The 17,600-nt window shown below is 31.4% G+C and overlaps 2 protein-coding genes across 2 annotated transcripts in view; both read left to right on the top strand.

Annotated features, from left to right (window-relative positions):
* Positions 1-1,977: 1,977 nt before the first annotated feature.
* LOC149486471 (dietary and metabolic glutamate transporter-like) lies at positions 1,978-10,099 on the top strand. The gene is made up of 8 exons (XM_089698104.1): positions 1,978-2,197; positions 3,030-3,244; positions 4,095-4,334; positions 4,569-4,778; positions 4,972-5,139; positions 7,797-8,013; positions 8,766-9,004; positions 9,848-10,099. Exons 1-8 carry the CDS (start codon positions 2,161-2,163, stop codon positions 10,076-10,078), a joined length of 1,557 nt encoding a protein of 518 aa, XP_089554230.1. The 5' UTR covers positions 1,978-2,160; the 3' UTR covers positions 10,079-10,099.
* A 4,254-nt stretch (positions 10,100-14,353) lies between these two features.
* The window catches only part of LOC149486472 (dietary and metabolic glutamate transporter-like), a 35,801-nt gene continuing 32,554 nt past the window's right edge, over positions 14,354-17,600 (top strand). The window contains exon 1 of the mRNA XM_089698124.1: positions 14,354-14,501. The gene's annotated coding sequence lies outside the window, so the exon portion shown is untranslated. The remainder of the gene's footprint in view (positions 14,502-17,600) is intronic.

The following is a 17,600-nucleotide window of genomic DNA, read 5'->3' on the forward strand; positions in this document are numbered from 1 at the left end:
TTAAAGGATTAATACTCATTGGTCTTCAACCAACTCGAATAAATTAATGGAAAAAATAACTTTTAGCAGTATTTATCAATAGATTTTGTAAGGCAACAAATGGGAAATTTAATGAATTTATAACGTTCTAATTAAGAAAATCATAAGTTTTTCGGCAATTGTGTTCAGCAGTTTTTAATAACGACTATATAAGGATAATATTGCGCTGATCAGATTGTGTAAATTGTAATCGGTTGCAACGTAGTGAGTGCACAAACTTAGCTCGAAATGTCTTTGGGGGAAATAGACTTATCTTGAAGGCCTGATTAAGGTAACATAAAGTAACTTTATAAATGTGAAAAAATTCACGCGCATTGCGTATATAACACTAATTGATAAACAAGAAAAAAAAATTCAGTTTATCATTTCATTAGCCGGGAAAAAATTGTCAAATAACTTGTTGAAAACGCAATTTTGCTAGACTGCAGCCTTAATAATGAATTGATTAATTCATTCATCGTTTGATACTTAGCTCTTTTTATTTTTTGAAAGCAATAAGTCAACAAAAGGTTTTTTTTAAATTTAATTGATAAGGTAGGTTTAATTACTGATAAGTAAATGTACATGATGTTTCGCTTTGTGAATAAATAAAGGTTTTTTTTGTAAATATTGCTTAAATTGAAGCTGTTTCATCCATAAGTAAATAATACGCTCATTTCAACCATTAATTTATTCGTAGTAGAATATTTTTAATAGAATTTCTAGTGGATAGTATGAAACAATACTCATCTAAATATGGCATAATATTAATTCGACTTATGCTTGCTTTGCTTGACTAGTTTTCCGCCCATGGTTTTACGCGCGTCGTCAAAGAAAATTCCGCTAATGTATACAAAAATATAAACACCAAATCTCCGTTCACAAAAAAAATAAATAAAAAGAGTTCAAAATCAGTTCAGTAGTTTTAAGAACATCGCGCAAAAGAAAAAAGATACAAAAAAAAAAAATTATGTTACCTATTATTCTACTTTACTATCAAAATATGACGGCAAATTGACGTATTTAACAAAAAATCTGCCTACTCATGGGTTTACGTTTTATTGATATCGCATGCCAAAACAAGAAATATTTAGATCAATTCAGAAAAACCTAACTTTTATCCGCAGTGTTATCACCTTAAGATAAGAGTATTTCACTTTAATCCACTTAATATTTTGTAGTTGTCGAATATTGCAACTCGGATTAGGACTTTTCCTTGGAATAGTATTAATAATATTGTCTTTTAATAATAAGTTTAACTTGATCCAGAAACAGCATTTTCTGTGCTCTCTCTAGGGAACTCCTGAGCCGTATAAAGTACAAACATAAACTTTTGTTTACGTATCGCATTTAGAAGTACATAAGTCGTTGATAATGAATTTTCTGCTTGATCAGAACTGGCTTCCATCAATTCCTTCATAATAATTGTTGGATTTAACACGATACTTCATATAAGTACATATTATATAGTCTGAATAAGGACCAGCCACGTCAGGTTTCGTCTAAATGGTATCAAAAGCTCAATTTAACTGCTAAATTCGTTCAGCTATATAAATATGCTTGACTTACTTGATCCTACTTAGTTTACACACTTTTTAATTAGTACGAAGGAAGAAGAAAGCTTCAGTAATAATTACTTCTCAACACCATGTCTCAATCATGATGTTTTAAATGTATTCAATTCCTGAATTAATATATTAGTATCATACTGTACAACAAAGAAAAGAACATTGCAATTGAACACGTTTTATTATTCGCATAAGTAACGTCTGCTGTACGCCGTTTTCATTCTATAACATTTAGTTTTAATTCGTTGTATCTTATTAACGTCAGTCTTAGTAGCATCTATTGACTATTGCCTAACCTGAATTCTACCATTTGAATTTGTATCTTGAAGTTACATTTATCTCAATTCAACTTGAGAGCAAACTTTATCAGATCCCCTGTCACGTTGTCTTATAGACACGCGCTTGATAATGTCATCTGTGCTACTTACTTCATAAAATTTTAGTAAAGAAACAAAAATACAGAGATATGGTGTATTGACGTTAACCATACGTAACTATACATTCAGTATAAATTGTTATTTTGTGACATAAAGAAGATTATGAGGATTTAACGGTCGCTGGATTGGTTTAGACAATGACTTTGACGGGATGGAGGCTTGTTATGAACAGAGGTAATTAACTTCATATTTAATTGATAAATAATTGAACTCGTATCTTATGATAAACTGCTTTTTAACGAACTTCCTGTTTTGTGGGTTTTAATGTTGTACAAAACACAAGTCCTTAAATGTTTATTATATCTCTTACTAGCTTTCCGCTCACGGCTTCGCCCGCGGAGTAAAGGAAAGCCCGCATAGTTCAGTTCTCTTTTGATATACGATAAATCCTATCTCAGGGTTCCAGCTATCTCTGTTCTCATTCAAATCGGTTCAGTGGTTGAGACGTGAAGAAGATTACTTTATGTGATTACTTTAAGTTACTTTCGCATTTACATTGTTTAGTTAGAATGGTTATATTCATCTTTATAAACATCTTTTATTAACGGATTTAAGACTAACAATATCGCAACTAATTATCCTTTAACATTGTTTGATGTTTAAGTTTAAAGTTAAATAATATAGGCGAATCTTGGCCTTGTTGCTAGATGATAAGTAGACAATCTCAAGGAAGATGATAGATTTGGTTTGATTTTGAAATCTGTGTTTTTTATAGATCTATTCGACACTTGACACGATTCGTATACTTGTAGATATGTATAGAAAAACTACTACTACTACTACTACTTCTACTTGAAAATATTATATTGAATTTACGTAGTTAATATTACTATGTTTAGTAATAACTACGTGTCCCATTCTTATTTCAAAATTAATGACAAATTATGCAATCTTTAGTTTAAACTTAACTCTTTAATAAAAAAATTGTACATGTCAAAGGCGCTAGGCAAAGTTTTAGATCGACTAGTAAAACTTTTTGTAATACCATAAATGTGATTCTTTTCAGTATTATTCATACCGCAGCGATATGTCCTCGGTGTTTTGGGACTCTTTGCGCTTGCAAATGCATTTACCATGCGCGTATGTTTGAGCATGACAATCACACAGATGGTACTCCATACCGCACCAGCTGAACATATCATAGGTGAAACTTGCCCAGATGACGACGCTCTAGTCAACAGAACTTTATTGAGAAATATTTCGAGCATATTGCCGCCTGTGGTATGGAATTTGTTTTTATTTGGATTGAATTACGTCAACACTTACTAGTATTCAGATATATAGATGATAATCAGATATAAGTAGGTGATAATGTCAAAAGCCTATCTTAACGATTGCATAATTCATCACAAGTATTGTAGCATTTGTTTGTCTTGCTAAATCCGCACATACCCATAGTAATTGAAAAATGCAAACAAGACATTATTATCTTTATGAGTGGGTTTTAATGTTTTACACCATATATTCAGTAGGTACTTCAGTAGTCGCAAAATAACATCCTGTAGGTACAATGTATATTGTATAGTCAGTTTAATCACATAAGTAGGAACACTTGTGAGGCTAAAATTGATTAGCGTTTGTTTATTTAATGGAAAATATGAAGCAATTACCGTATTTATGAATAATTATGAACTTTAAAACTGTATTATTATTGGTATTGTGAAGCGTTTTATAGCGGATACCTTGAATTATGTTGTTTGTAGAGTTAAACCTTAGGTACAATTATTTTTATTATTGGTAAGATAAATACGAAAAAAAATCAACTTCATTTTAGAATGTCATAACAAAATGCTATTGTAAATATCGTTTCAATTGATTTATAGCCCAATGGGACCGGAAAGTGCCATTAAAGAAAAAAATACGAAGATTTTTGCTTATTCTTTACCATGGCAGTAACCTCAGAGTTTGACCCAATTCTCCAATTATCAAAGTATAAATCAATTAAAGCAAGCAAAAATATTGCTTACAAAATATTATTACGACTCCAATTTTACATTACATGCTGAATTACGAAAATGAACCTTATAGTGACCTGTGATAGGGTTCTTATCTGCAATTATTAATTTTAAAGGGTCGGCAGCGTTATGATTGGGATGAAAAAACACAAGGGTTTCTTTTGAGCGCCTTCTATTATGGCTACGTTATAACTCACTTACCTGGAGGTCGACTGGCAGAGAAATTTGGTGGCAAATGGACGATTGGTATCAGTCTTTTGATAACTTCTGTTGCTACTGCCGCTACTCCTTGGGCAGTAAGCTTGGGAGGAGCTGTGGGACTCTTCATCATAAGAGTTATAGAAGGGGCTGGTGAAGTAAGTGTATCATGCTTTATACAACACAAATTTCATATTCAATTAAGAGATCGTTTTGCAAGACAGGGTACGAGGCGAAATAAAATAAATCGAATGAAATATATAAATAAAAAAAAAAACAAAAATAAAATTCATTTGTCTTGAGTTTCGTCTAATTTGTTATAAAAAATAAATTGTCATTTTTCTTACAAATTTTAAATTTCTTTAATAATTGTTAATACAATATCTATTTAGGGTCCCGTTACACCTGCTTTTGTGCTCTTATTGGCAAGATGGGTGCCTCCTGCAGAAAGATCACGATTCGGTGCTATGATCTTCGGTGGGGCTCAAATTGGTAATATCATGGGCCCTTACCTATCTGGTATATTGCTGGCTGATGGAGGCGATTGGGCCAACGTTTTCTACGTATTTGGAAGCCTCGGTATTATATGGTTCATATTTTGGGTAAGAAAAGTTTATTGGAGCCTTTAATTTTATTTAAATAGTAGGTATTAAAAAAGAAATACAAAATAATTCAACTGATGTTGAATATCTTTTGTGACACTCGCAATTTATATGAAATACCTATCCGATTCCAATTTCCTTATTTTTCGCTGACTTTCCATTCGAATTCATTTTCAATTGGATTTTATTTTAGGTGTTTCTTTGTTACAATACTCCCAATTCGCATCCTTTTATATCGGATGAAGAGCGCAAATATTTGAACGAAAACATTGTAGCATCCGGACTCCACAAGAAATTGGACCCCGTTCCTTTCAGAGCTTTGCTTAGTTCTCCTCCTCTTTGGGCCCTCGTTTTAGCGGCTGTAAGTATTTAATGTATATTGTAAATCTAATGATGTGTTTTCACTAAACATCTTTAGGAAATCAATACATATAATAAAATTCTAGAAAAGTGGTGTCTGTACAATGAAAATATGTAAAAAAAAATTAGCAGGGGTTATTACTAAATCGATCCCAAACCCAAAACTGTCGTTAAAAAATTTTTTGTCTGTTTGTCTGTTTGTCGGTTTGTCTGTTTGTCTGTATGTTTGAACACGCTAATCTCAGAAACGGCTTATCCGATTTAAATGCGGTTTTCACTAATATATTGTGGTAAGCTTCATTTAACATTTAGTGTTTATTTCATGTCAATCGGTTCATAAATAAAAAAGTTATGACCATTTAAGTAATCACAGCGAACATTTGCTAAGGCATTCTATACATGAATTACTTTATTACGTAAATTATACGCTAAAGTTATTCCTTGACATGTCCAGATGATCATATCGAAAGTTCCCAAGCGTGGGGGTAGTAGGGGGGGTCATGCTGGTTATGCTGAGGGGGTAGTAGGGGGGGTCAAAGGAACTTTATTTAGATTTTTGCTCATAAGTCTAAAACCTGCACGAATAGCATTATGGTTACTTCTAGGTAAATTTTCTATATAAAAGGTCTTTGAAATTATGTCGTAGGTATTTTTAACCCCCGACGCAAAAAGAGGGGTGTTATGTCCGCTATGTGTGTATTGCGTGTCTGTCTGTGCCACCGTAGCTCGCTAACGGGTAATACGAATTAGATGCGTTTTTTTGTTACATTAGTTGTTTATTATATTATTTAGGGGTAAGTGGGAATGAAAAAAACGAATGTTAGTTGTTAATGTAGGTTGTAGGTTATACCCAAGTAAAAATGAAAAATAGATGAAAATGAAAATGAAAATAGACGACATGTCAGAAACAATTAGTCAAATTTTATCAAAATCGGTTCATCCATTTATTTGATATAGGGGTAAAAGTGGGAATAAATAAATGAATTTTATCAAATATACTCAAGTGACGTATCTAATGAAAGACATGACGTGTAAAGTACAATAAGACATATTTTATCAAAATTGGTTCATCCATTTATTGGATAAAAGTGGCAATAAAAGTTGTCAAATATACCTAAGTGGCATATCAAATGAAAGGGCATGACCTGCCGTGAGAAGTATAATGAGGCATATAGGTATTTAATCAAAATCGGTTCATCCATTTATTATATAGTAGAGGGGTAAAAGTGGGAATGAAAAAAACGAATGTTGTCTGTTATACCCAAGTGATATATATCAAATGAAAAAAGACGACCTGTCAGTAACAACAAGTCAAATTATATCAAAATCGGTTCATCAATTTATTTGATATAGGGGTTAAAGTGGGAATAAATAAATAAATTTTATCAAATATACTCAAGTGACGTATCTAATGAAAGACATGACGTGTAAAGTACAATAAGACATAATATTTTATCAAAATTGGTTCATCCATTTATTGGATATAATATGTAGGTATAAAAGTGGGAATAAAAGTTGTCGAATATACCCAAGTGGCATATCAAATGAAAGGGCATGACCTGACGTGAGAAGTATAATGAGGCATATTAAATCAAAATCGGTTCATCCAATAATTATATGTAGGGCAAAAGTGGGAATGAGAAAAACGAATGCTGTCTGTTATACCCAAGTGATATATCAAATGAAAAAAGACGACCTGTCAGAAACAATTAAGTAGTCCAATGTTATCAAAATCGGTTCATCCATTTATTTGATATAGGGGTAAAAGTGGGAATAAATAAATAAATTTTATCAAATATACTCAAGTGACTTATCTAATGAAAGACATGACGTGTAAAGTACAATAAGACATATTTTATCAAAATTGGTTCATCCATTTATTGGATATAGGTATAAAAGTGGGAATAAAAGTTGTCAAATAATATACCCAAGTGGCATATCAAATGAAAGGGCATGACCTGACGTGAGAAGTATGATGAGGCAAATTCAATCAAAATCGGTTCATCCATTTATTGATTTATAGCGGTAAAAGTGGGAATGAATAATCGAATGTGGTCAAATAATATAATCAAGCGGCATATCAAATGACGTGTGAATTACAATTAGTCATGTTTTATCAAAATTGGTTAATCTGTTTATTACATATAGGGCACCTTGGGGTGATAGTGGGGATACTGTATAATCCAAATGGAGTACCAAACGAAAGGATATGACATGTACATAATATATAGGTATGATTAGACATGGTTTAGAATTTAGATCAAAATCGGTTCTGCCATTTACTAGGGGTGAAAGGGAAAAGTTGAAAGTCTGTGAAAGTAGAAGGAATATGGGAGCGGGAGAATAACCACATCCTGGAAATTTTGAACTCTTCTGTACCTAAGTTTTATAGCTCAGTTTAGTAATAAATTTTACTAACAGTTCTTTTGTGTTATTATTTATTTTATTTCTTAACTTTATAATAATGTGTAAGTACTTATAATTTAGTTGTATATATGTTGTACGTGTTTCAAGACGTGTTTACTCAATAATTGTGTGTTAAGTAGTAACTACTATGCAGTCACTATTGCACGCGGACGAAGTCGCGGGCACAGCTAGTTTTAAATATGAATATTTGGAAGAAAATATTGCTAAAGGTATTTTCATAACTTTTTCTAGGTAGGTCACGACTGGGGCTACTTCACAATGATAACAGATCTGCCGAAGTATTTCTCTGAGGTTCTTAAATTTAATATAAAAGACACAGGATTAATGTCAGCACTTCCATATATCGCTATGTACGTTTTCTCATTCATATTTGCCTCATTATGCGACGTCTGCATCCGAAAGAAATGGCACAGTATAACAACAGGAAGGAAAATATACACCACACTTTGTAAGTACATTTTAATCGGTTTAACTTTTCACGAATAAGATATTGACACCATGACACGATTTGATAAAGCACTTTACAATATTTACACAATATGATTATCTCAATTTGTTAATATAAACAGTGAAATTACAGTTTTCCTGTTTCATTGAATACTTGACCTACATTTGGAATTATGGTTTAAATTCATTGAAGGTCGGGGTTGGCCGACGGAGACAAATTTCGTTTTATCTGGAGCTAAAAAATTTATACAATTGGCACGAGCGCATACTCAATGATACTCTTGTTACGTGCCGTAACTTTTATACTTAACAAAATACAATAATCATTTTCTTGTTCAAGTTTTGGTCACATTGGGTAACCAACAGTATTACATTTCTACAAATAAGAATAAAAATATCAATAATAATATTGTAAACATAATATATACTTAGACCAATATTTATTAGTGTACGATCAATCTCAGTCCGTCATAGTCCGGTAACATGGAACACACCATCAGACACCACAGGAGTCATGAATCATAAGATCAACTGCTTTACGTGCTATCTGAAGCATAAGGGTGTATCAACATAGACTTACAACCCGCGTGTCTGAGTTTGAATTTAAATCGACAAATATTAACATTAACATTAGGTACAGTTTATGAGAGTCTAGATATTTAATTCTTTCCTCGTAGTCTTTATTGCTATTCAACATGTTTTCTCAAGATAATCTCCAAATATCATCAGTTGAAGGAAAACCATCTTTTACAGCGTCAACTTTTCCGGCTCTATTTATTATTCTGGCCTCGTATTCTGGATGTAACCGTCTGGAAGCTGTGGCCTTCTTCGTAGCATCGATGGCATGCATGGCAGGGTTCTATAGTAGCGTGAAAATTAATGCAATGGACATAGCCCCGAATTATGCGGGTACTGCCTCAGCTATGGTGAATGGTTTGGCCGCGGTGTCTGGCATCATTACGCCGTATTTGATCGGATTGTTAACTCCAGATGTAAGTTTAAAGCTTGTTTGACAATAAAATTAGCAAAAATATGATCTTGTTCATGAATCACAAACATTAGAATAGGACACACAAATAAATGGTAAATAATTTTAGAGGCTACTTTTAAATGCAGATTAATACTAGGTACTAATTGCATCTACTAATGATACAAACTACAGCCTAATGTTTCTTTAAGTTAGAGGAAAAACAATAAGTTTTTCCACTTTAGTTAGGCACGGTGTCATGGTTGCGATTAATATATTTTTCGGTCAAACGTGAAAATTAACCAAGCGTTGTACTGCTTCCTGCAATGTATTTTTTACCATTGTTGACGAAAACCCGTTCTTTTTTGTTTCCTTATTAGTTAAAGTATTTGAATATAAAAAGTACATTAGCATCCTTTAAGTAGGTACCTACCTAATACGACTTTCATGAAAAAACAAAAATCTTTTTTTTTTGGGTTAGCAAACAGATAACTGCTTTGACAAGAAAATAATTCAATGAAAACCATAAGTAAAGTAAAGGTGCAATTTTTCTTTGAGGGAAGTTAAAAACAACTAGGTATAAAAATCTACTTGAAAATATAAACACTTTAAAAATTTTATAATTAAGTATCTTATATCCGTAACAAAACATGACATGTATAACCAATATTAAAATGTGTGTTTAATATACCTACTTGAAAAAAGTATAGATCATTCTAGTTAAAACGTTCATTCAAGTCAAGTCAAATTAATTTTCTGACTCACATTAGTCAGGCATTTACTCATTCTTTATAATTGAGAAAAATTTAAACGTAACTTTAATCACTAGTTATCTTCGTCGTCTTACAAATATTATGTTGGTTTTCAGCAAACAATTGGTCAATGGAGGATTGCCTTTTGGACGGTATTCGCAGTCATGGTGGGGACGAACATTATATACCTGATCTGGGGATCTGGTGACCAGCAATGGTGGGATGACGTTGATAAATACGGGTATCCTCCGGGCTGGAAGCATGGGCCATTCAAGAAGAGGCAAGAAGATACTGAGAAGAAGGTCGTCCACCCTAAACACGATCACTCGCCTGTAGCTGATGATTAAATGAATTGTTAAAATGGAGGTGTTTTGATTTTCCTACTATATTTTACATGAAATAAAATATACAACGATATGAGATATAGACTTGAAATATATCGAAGATTGCTAAATGTTATTTTCGTAATTTCTCAAAGATCAGAAAATTTTTAAGTTGAACTATTGATAGCTCCTGAAACAATATGAGGAATGAGAAATTGCCAAACTATATAGAATATTTTTATAGGGTTAGGGGTAAGCAAGGGGGTAAGTAATATTAATTATATTACTTCATTAACATTATATAAAATGTTTGTTGGGTAAGCTATTCAGTATTTTTCGCCATTAGAATTGGCCTCACGTTCACCCATTTAAACACTTTTTATATACTATAGATAAAAAATGAAAAGATTCTCTTTTTTTGTAGTAGGAGCAAATTGATATAATATTTTAGACTTTACGATGAAGATACTCATTGCTCTTTTTTTAAAGCAGGCGTCTTAAAATACCTATGGATAATAAATTCTGGATACAACAAATGCTAGTAAAAACTAGTTCTATGTATCGAAAATGCCTTGTAACGAAAAGGGATATTAAATTTAACTTGTACGTGGATTATTGCAGATAAGATAAACTAAATAAAATATCTAGTACGTTTTGCTATCGGAAATTGATTTGATTTCTATCTCAATCTCGTTATATGTATAAAGCTAGTGAGATCAAAATCAAAACTGTCCTTCGATTATATTGATGTTTGTATCTCTAATATTTTCCAAGAATGAATTGAGATTTATATTTTCTTTATGTATACGGCCTGAGCAAATAATTACTAGTTATGCTTAAACTTTTATGTTCCAACATAAACAATATAATTATTTTATTATCATAGTTCTCATTGAAAATGAACCTGAAATTTTATTATTTATGAAATGAAATGAAAATCCTATAATGCATAAAATTGAGCACATGAAAAGCAAAAGGCGGCTAGGTAGGCGGCGATTTCTACCAGGCTACCCAAACCAAAATTCTTCAAATCTCTTTTCTTTTTTTAGATAATATGTTTAAATTCAAGTGGCATTCCACATAAATGTGTTTTATTAAACAACAAGCAATCAGCCCCGGCTTCGCCTCTGGTACACATTTACGTTTTCTCTACGTAAGAACTATCCTCGTACTTCAAGGAATATACTAAAAAAAGAATGATCGAAATCGGTCCACCCGTTCACGCGTGATGCCGTGACCAAGGAAAACACGTCATGTGCATTCAATATATTTTTTTAAATAATACTTGGGGCGTGATCTACAATAGATACCGAAGCCAAAAATATAGTTCTAAGAATTTTTGTCTGTTTGTCTGTATAATATAATATATGCTACAGTCAAAACCCTGAAACAGTCAATATCCTTATTGACGGTTATTAAGGTTATTGACTAAGGGTGTCGGTCTATATCCTTATTAACTGATTTTATCAGATAAAATCAGTCAATAAGGATATTAACCGACGCCCTTAGTCAATAACCTTAATAACCGTCAATAATATACATAGGGCGTTTAATTTAAAGATAAAATTATATTTTAAAAGAAAATCAATTGATTAACTTGATTAATTATTTTGATAATAATCAATTGGATAAAAGTATAAACAATCATTTAATTATCAATTAATAATAATAATTTTTCATGTTATTTTCAAAATAACGATCAAAACAACACAAATAACACCTGCGCTGACTCACACCACTCGAATAGTTGTTTTGATCGTCCTATAAATAACGGTCGTCTGCAGTTGCGAGTCATTCTTGTCTTTACTTTGGTTGAGTAAAGATGTCTTAGAAATAAACTCAAAAAGTACAGCATGGATTAACTTCAAATTTGGTATAGAGATAGCTTGAGATCTGAAGAAGAACATAGGATAAGTTTTATCCCGTAAATCCCACGGGAAAGGGAACTATTCAGGTTTTTCTTTTACTACGCTGACTACAGTTAAGCTAAGTTATAACAATTGTGCCGCAACAAAAATCGTACTCGTTTGAAGATCTGGATCACCTGATGCAGAACTGCAACAGAGCACCGAAACTATAAGAGTTATAATATTTTCTGTTGAGAGTATAAATTTGAAGATCTAGAACATTTGATTATATAGCCCAGCCCAGCCCTTTATAGCCCAGCTACACTATAACATAATATAGCAATGGGGAGTGGTAGTGGGAGTGGGAGTGGGAGAGGGAGTGGTAGTGGGAGTGGCAGTGGGAGTGGCAGCGGCAGCGGCAGCGGCAGTGGCAGCGGCAGCGGCAGCGGGAGTGGCAGTGGCAGCGGCAGCGGGAGTGGCAGTGGCAGCGGCAGTGGGAGTGGGAACAGAAGCGGGAGCGGGAGTGGAAGTGGGAGTGGGAGCAGGAGCGGGAGTGGGAGTGCGCTTGACCCATGAGATTTTCATACATTGTCCTGAATACGCATACAACCAAATATTCAAAATAAATTCAAAAAGTGAGAGTAAGAGAGACTGTTGCTGGAGTACAACCTGAAAAGAGAAGAGGCAAGAGCGCAACGAACGTAGTTTAAAAAGAGATTTTAAAAGTAATACATTGTTAACTCGAAATTTCGGTAGGAAAATTATTATTATTTTATGTAAAGCTATTTAGTCTATACTTGTTTACGTCTAAAGTCCTCTCGGACGAAGACGCGCGTAACAACTAGTTCAATATTACCGTCATAACACATAGGATTTGAAATACTAATTTATAAGCAATGATTTTAAGTACTAATACCATCTCTTGTGAGTTACTGAAAAGTTCATTGTACTTATGGAAACGTTTACCTATTGTTTAAATAAAATGTGTATATTCTTATGGATTTTATGTGTAACAATAAATTATTTTTAAAAGATTTTTTAAGCTTTTATTGTTCTCTCCTAACATTAATTAAAAGTCCTATTCATTATTGAAAGGACGACGCGACGCCCCCTTTCCCCTCTCGTTCGCTTTTTGTTTACGTAGGTAATTTTTGGGATGCACGTAGAGTTTATAATATTAATACGGAAATAAAATCTAATAAATTATCAAAAGTCGTAAAACAAAAGTTGTTACTTATAATGTTAGCTATCTTGTCCTGCGAGGTTGCTGGTGTTTTTTTTACAAGTAATCCTGCATAGTATTATGTCGACATATTGTTTTAATATACGTAGTGATAAACATCGCAGATAGGTATACATATTCTACTTATTTAAATATAAGTTACTTTGGGATATTATATACGTGATCCTAAAATATTATGTTAGAAAATATTATGTGTCATTTGTCCCTTGTGAAAATATGTAGAATGATAAAGCAAATTTAATATGAGCAACGTTAAAAGCATGCAACATTGGTAATTTTTTTTAATATTTATGATTTCAATTCAATATAGTCAGCAATTTTGGGTATCAGAATTCCGTATTCATCAGATTCCGTTGTAATGCGGGTATTCAAAGTTAATTTAATTCAAGGATTTCCCTTTGTAGTTAAAAGTCAGCTTAAAATTGAAGACCATCAAAGGTTTCGAGTTCATAATATTATTGTAAAGTACTAAGCATACCACACCCATGTATATTTTATGTAGGTACCCTTATGTATCCTAAAGGCTTGAAAAATGTGTCTTTGCATCAATGTCATATAGACAAAAAACCGATGTACGTAGTACTTATATTTAAATTTTAAAGTACCTACTTACCTACCACTGACTAGTCTTTTTTTAAGTGTTAATCTCTGATAAATACCTATATTTCAATAGGTTAAATAACAAAATATTTCAATCGTATTAACTACAAGGGAGATGTAGAGATAAGGATAATAATATTTCGTTCTAACGTCTTTTTAAAAACTAATCTCATATTTGGTGTATTTATTATATAATATTTAGTGTAGATAGCCATATACTAATATGGCTTAAATATCAATATAGTCAGCGATCTTACCGCTTCTTTGGAAGCAGATGTATAATATGTATGTCCCATAATCAACACGGGGCCACTATAATTCGTTCAGGGATCACGTAAATTTCCACCCTTGAAAGAATTTTTGTATTCGGTCCAGGTAGTTCTAAAGATTATCGCGTTCAAACAAACAAACCCTTCAGATTTATATGATTAGTACACATAAAGATTATTTACTGATAAGCTCTTATTTTTGCTTCCATTTTCTTTAGTGGAAAATTCACGGAAAAATTATCCCTATTTATCGAAGCAATAAAAACCTCATTACCAATTCTAAATAAATGCATGTATGTGAATTAAGGACATAATTACTTTAATAGCGTCGTTCATTCATCTTATAACATTCGCGGAGTATACGTTGAATGTCCGTGATGACGATTCTGTACTGAGAGCGTTTCTTAGAATATGCGCAGGAGTCGAACTGCGCAAACGTTCCGACGGTTTAGTGGCATTTGGTGCACGGATGTACGAAATATTGCATAGTGAGTAGATTTTGATCATTTTTTTGTGTCAAAAGTTGTTTTTGAAAAATATAGTTCATTTGATAATAGGTTTAAGAAGTTGATGTTTATGTCATATTAAATAAATGCCATACTTAATTATATATGTACTAAGTTTAAATAATATTAATTGGATCAATATAAACACAGAAATATTTTTTCATTGGTGTCTCTTTGATATTAGTTTACATTACAAAAATAAATCATTATTATTGAAAAGGAAAGAAAATTTATTGTTTAATAGAAAATATACTTTTAAATGGCATTTCTTATCTCATAAATAGAATTCACTTATTTAACCAAGTGCGACGTGAAATTGTACTATTTATTTTATTGATTAAGTAATTCGATTGTTATTATGTTTTTATCGGATTTATGTTTTTCTATATATTATGAATTAATCAATAAAAAATAAGATAACTTATTAATTTATTATAATATAAATAATGTTTATTAAATAAATAAGTTTATTATTATAAAGTTTACGTTATAATTGAGGAATGAAAGGTAATATTTACTCAAGTACGACCATAAATATTAAGATACAAATACTTCTGTAGATCTCTATCTATATTTTAGCATATTTTATTTGAGTGTATGATATCTATAATTTGACGATAAAAACATTTTTGCTCTCATAAATAAATTAAAAATATCTATTTTTTCTTCCTCTGCGAATATCGATTACATATTTTACTATGATGTGTGAAAAAATTGTTACGAATTAAATATCTGCCTGATTTTAAGGAATTTAGTTTAAAATTACAATTTACAATGATGGTTAGAAATGTAATTATTTTGTTCTGGAAAGTTAAGAAACAATAGTATTTAAATAATGCGTATCTACGTTTAATAACATTCTTTGCATGCATATTTACATGGGTTGAGCTCTTTGATAAAGTGCTATAAAATTAGTATTCATTATGTTATGAAGTGCGTAGGTACGTGAATGTTTATAAAATGATATTTTGTTTAAATGAACGTAATGCGACTTATTTTTTACATTATTATTGGATTTTAATTATCATTACATAAGTAATATAGTGGAATATACATTTATAAAAATTGCAATATATTATTGCATTCATTCGATTCGATGGATCAACTATCATTATGATTCCCATGAATAACAGTAAATAATATAGTTTTTGTTGTTAACCTTTTATATAATTATTTTATTCAAATCTTTCTGTGATTGTTAACAGTATGTCAGTTAACTAACATACCTATTTAACTAAAAGTAGGTAATTTCCCTTTGAAAGGAAAATCGTGGGTTTATCTAATAAAGACAATGCGGTTAATCACCTGAAACTTGTTCTGTTGAGGAAAAAAATGAAAAGTCTTTTACTCGTTTATCAAAGGAATGCAGTAGAAAATATATTATTTACGAAGATTAGTGATCTAGTAGGTACAATGTCGTAATAGAATTACATACACATTTTGGGAATTTAGGATAGAGATACCTATGTACGATAGGGCAGATATATATGCTTGTTGTATTGTGATTTTTACATATAAGTACTTAAGTATCATCCTTACTTTAATAATATTATAAATCCGAAAGTGTGTTTGTTTGGTTGTCTTCAAATAAAATATTTAAAACATTTAATTCCTTGTCATTATGTTCAGGAGCACAAATTTTTATAGGTGGTTTTTTTAATTTTTTACGTGTGCTATACCTAGATTAAGAAATACATTTCGATTATAAAAACATTGGTCACGGACTGACTTCGTGCCCGTGACCTGTAACTCTCGCTTGAAAGTTTAAAACATCGAAATTTATCAAAGAATGTAAGAAACGTATTTCTAATCTGTGCATTCAATAAAATAATTAATAAATAATTTAAATCTAAAAAAAGAAACACGCTAAAGGTCTTTGAATAATTAGGTATACCGATAATATTACCGATCCTTGACAAAGTTTGAATTAGATCTGATAGAAAATGGGACAAAATCGAGTCTGAAGGAGTCGGTTATATACAAACAAGTCAGGTTACAAACATACAGGTGAAGTTAATAAAAGCGTGTAAAAAGCGTAAGAATTAGATCTATATATGTATATTATCTTCCTGGGGTCTTTTTTTTATTAAAGATAGCCAGGCATTTGACTGCATCCTACCTTATGGTAAGTAGAAACAGCCTTATTCACTTTTACTTTGAACAGATCCGGATTAAGTATAGGTTTCAGGAAAGAAAGACAGACAGAAATCACATCTTTTGACAAATCAATTCTTCATTCGTTCTAGTAGGTTGGCCTTCTACGCCTGTCACACTAAGGCTTATTTATTAGTCTAGAACCCAAAACTTCTCATACTCGTACAAAATTATAAAAGTAGAATTTCAGTTTATTTATGTATCATATTATAGATAGTTCTATATGCTATAGCGCTAAAAATTAAAATATTATGTGTTTCTCTAGCTTTTTAACTATCTCCAGAAAAAGTCAATCGCTCAGTTGCGACGTGAAAGAAAGACAACAGACACTTATTATAATAAATTACCTACGTTATAATATGTATATTATTATTAGAATTACATTATTAATGATTATTCCATGAAAATTACTATAATAATCTCACATAAATAACTGCTAATAAATGATGTAACATAAGCGTCGTGTTTAACCAATAATTAACATTTTAATAAATACATTAAGTTACCTACAGCGAAGCTATTATGCTAATTAAATGTTTGGTCACGATTTTACATCTCTGTTCTGTGTAAAAGCACCTTTAATATTTAACTATGTCGTTAAATATGTTTGTGTGGTTTGAATAGAGTGAACGAAATTTAATGGAAGTCAAAGTTGAAGAGACTAGACTGTTTCGAACTTTGGATAGAAATAATTAACGGAGTCGAGTAGTGTTCATATGAAATTGTTTAGAATATTCATATTATATGTTCGACTGAAGATGTTTATTTAATATTATAATTTTTTTATTAAATAAATGTAATGTATTTTTTATAAATTAATGGTTTGGGTATCATAGCTGAATAGTTATGAAACGAAATATGTACAGGGAAAATATTTAAACAGAAATAAAAATATTTGTCAAGAACTACTATTAGGTATCCAACTTG

Source organism: Colias philodice, chromosome 8 (assembly GCF_061535455.1).
Source record: "Colias philodice isolate Cphi_HAF_F1 chromosome 8, ilColPhil1 Martin Lab GWU primary, whole genome shotgun sequence".
NCBI lineage: Eukaryota > Metazoa > Arthropoda > Insecta > Lepidoptera > Pieridae > Colias > Colias philodice.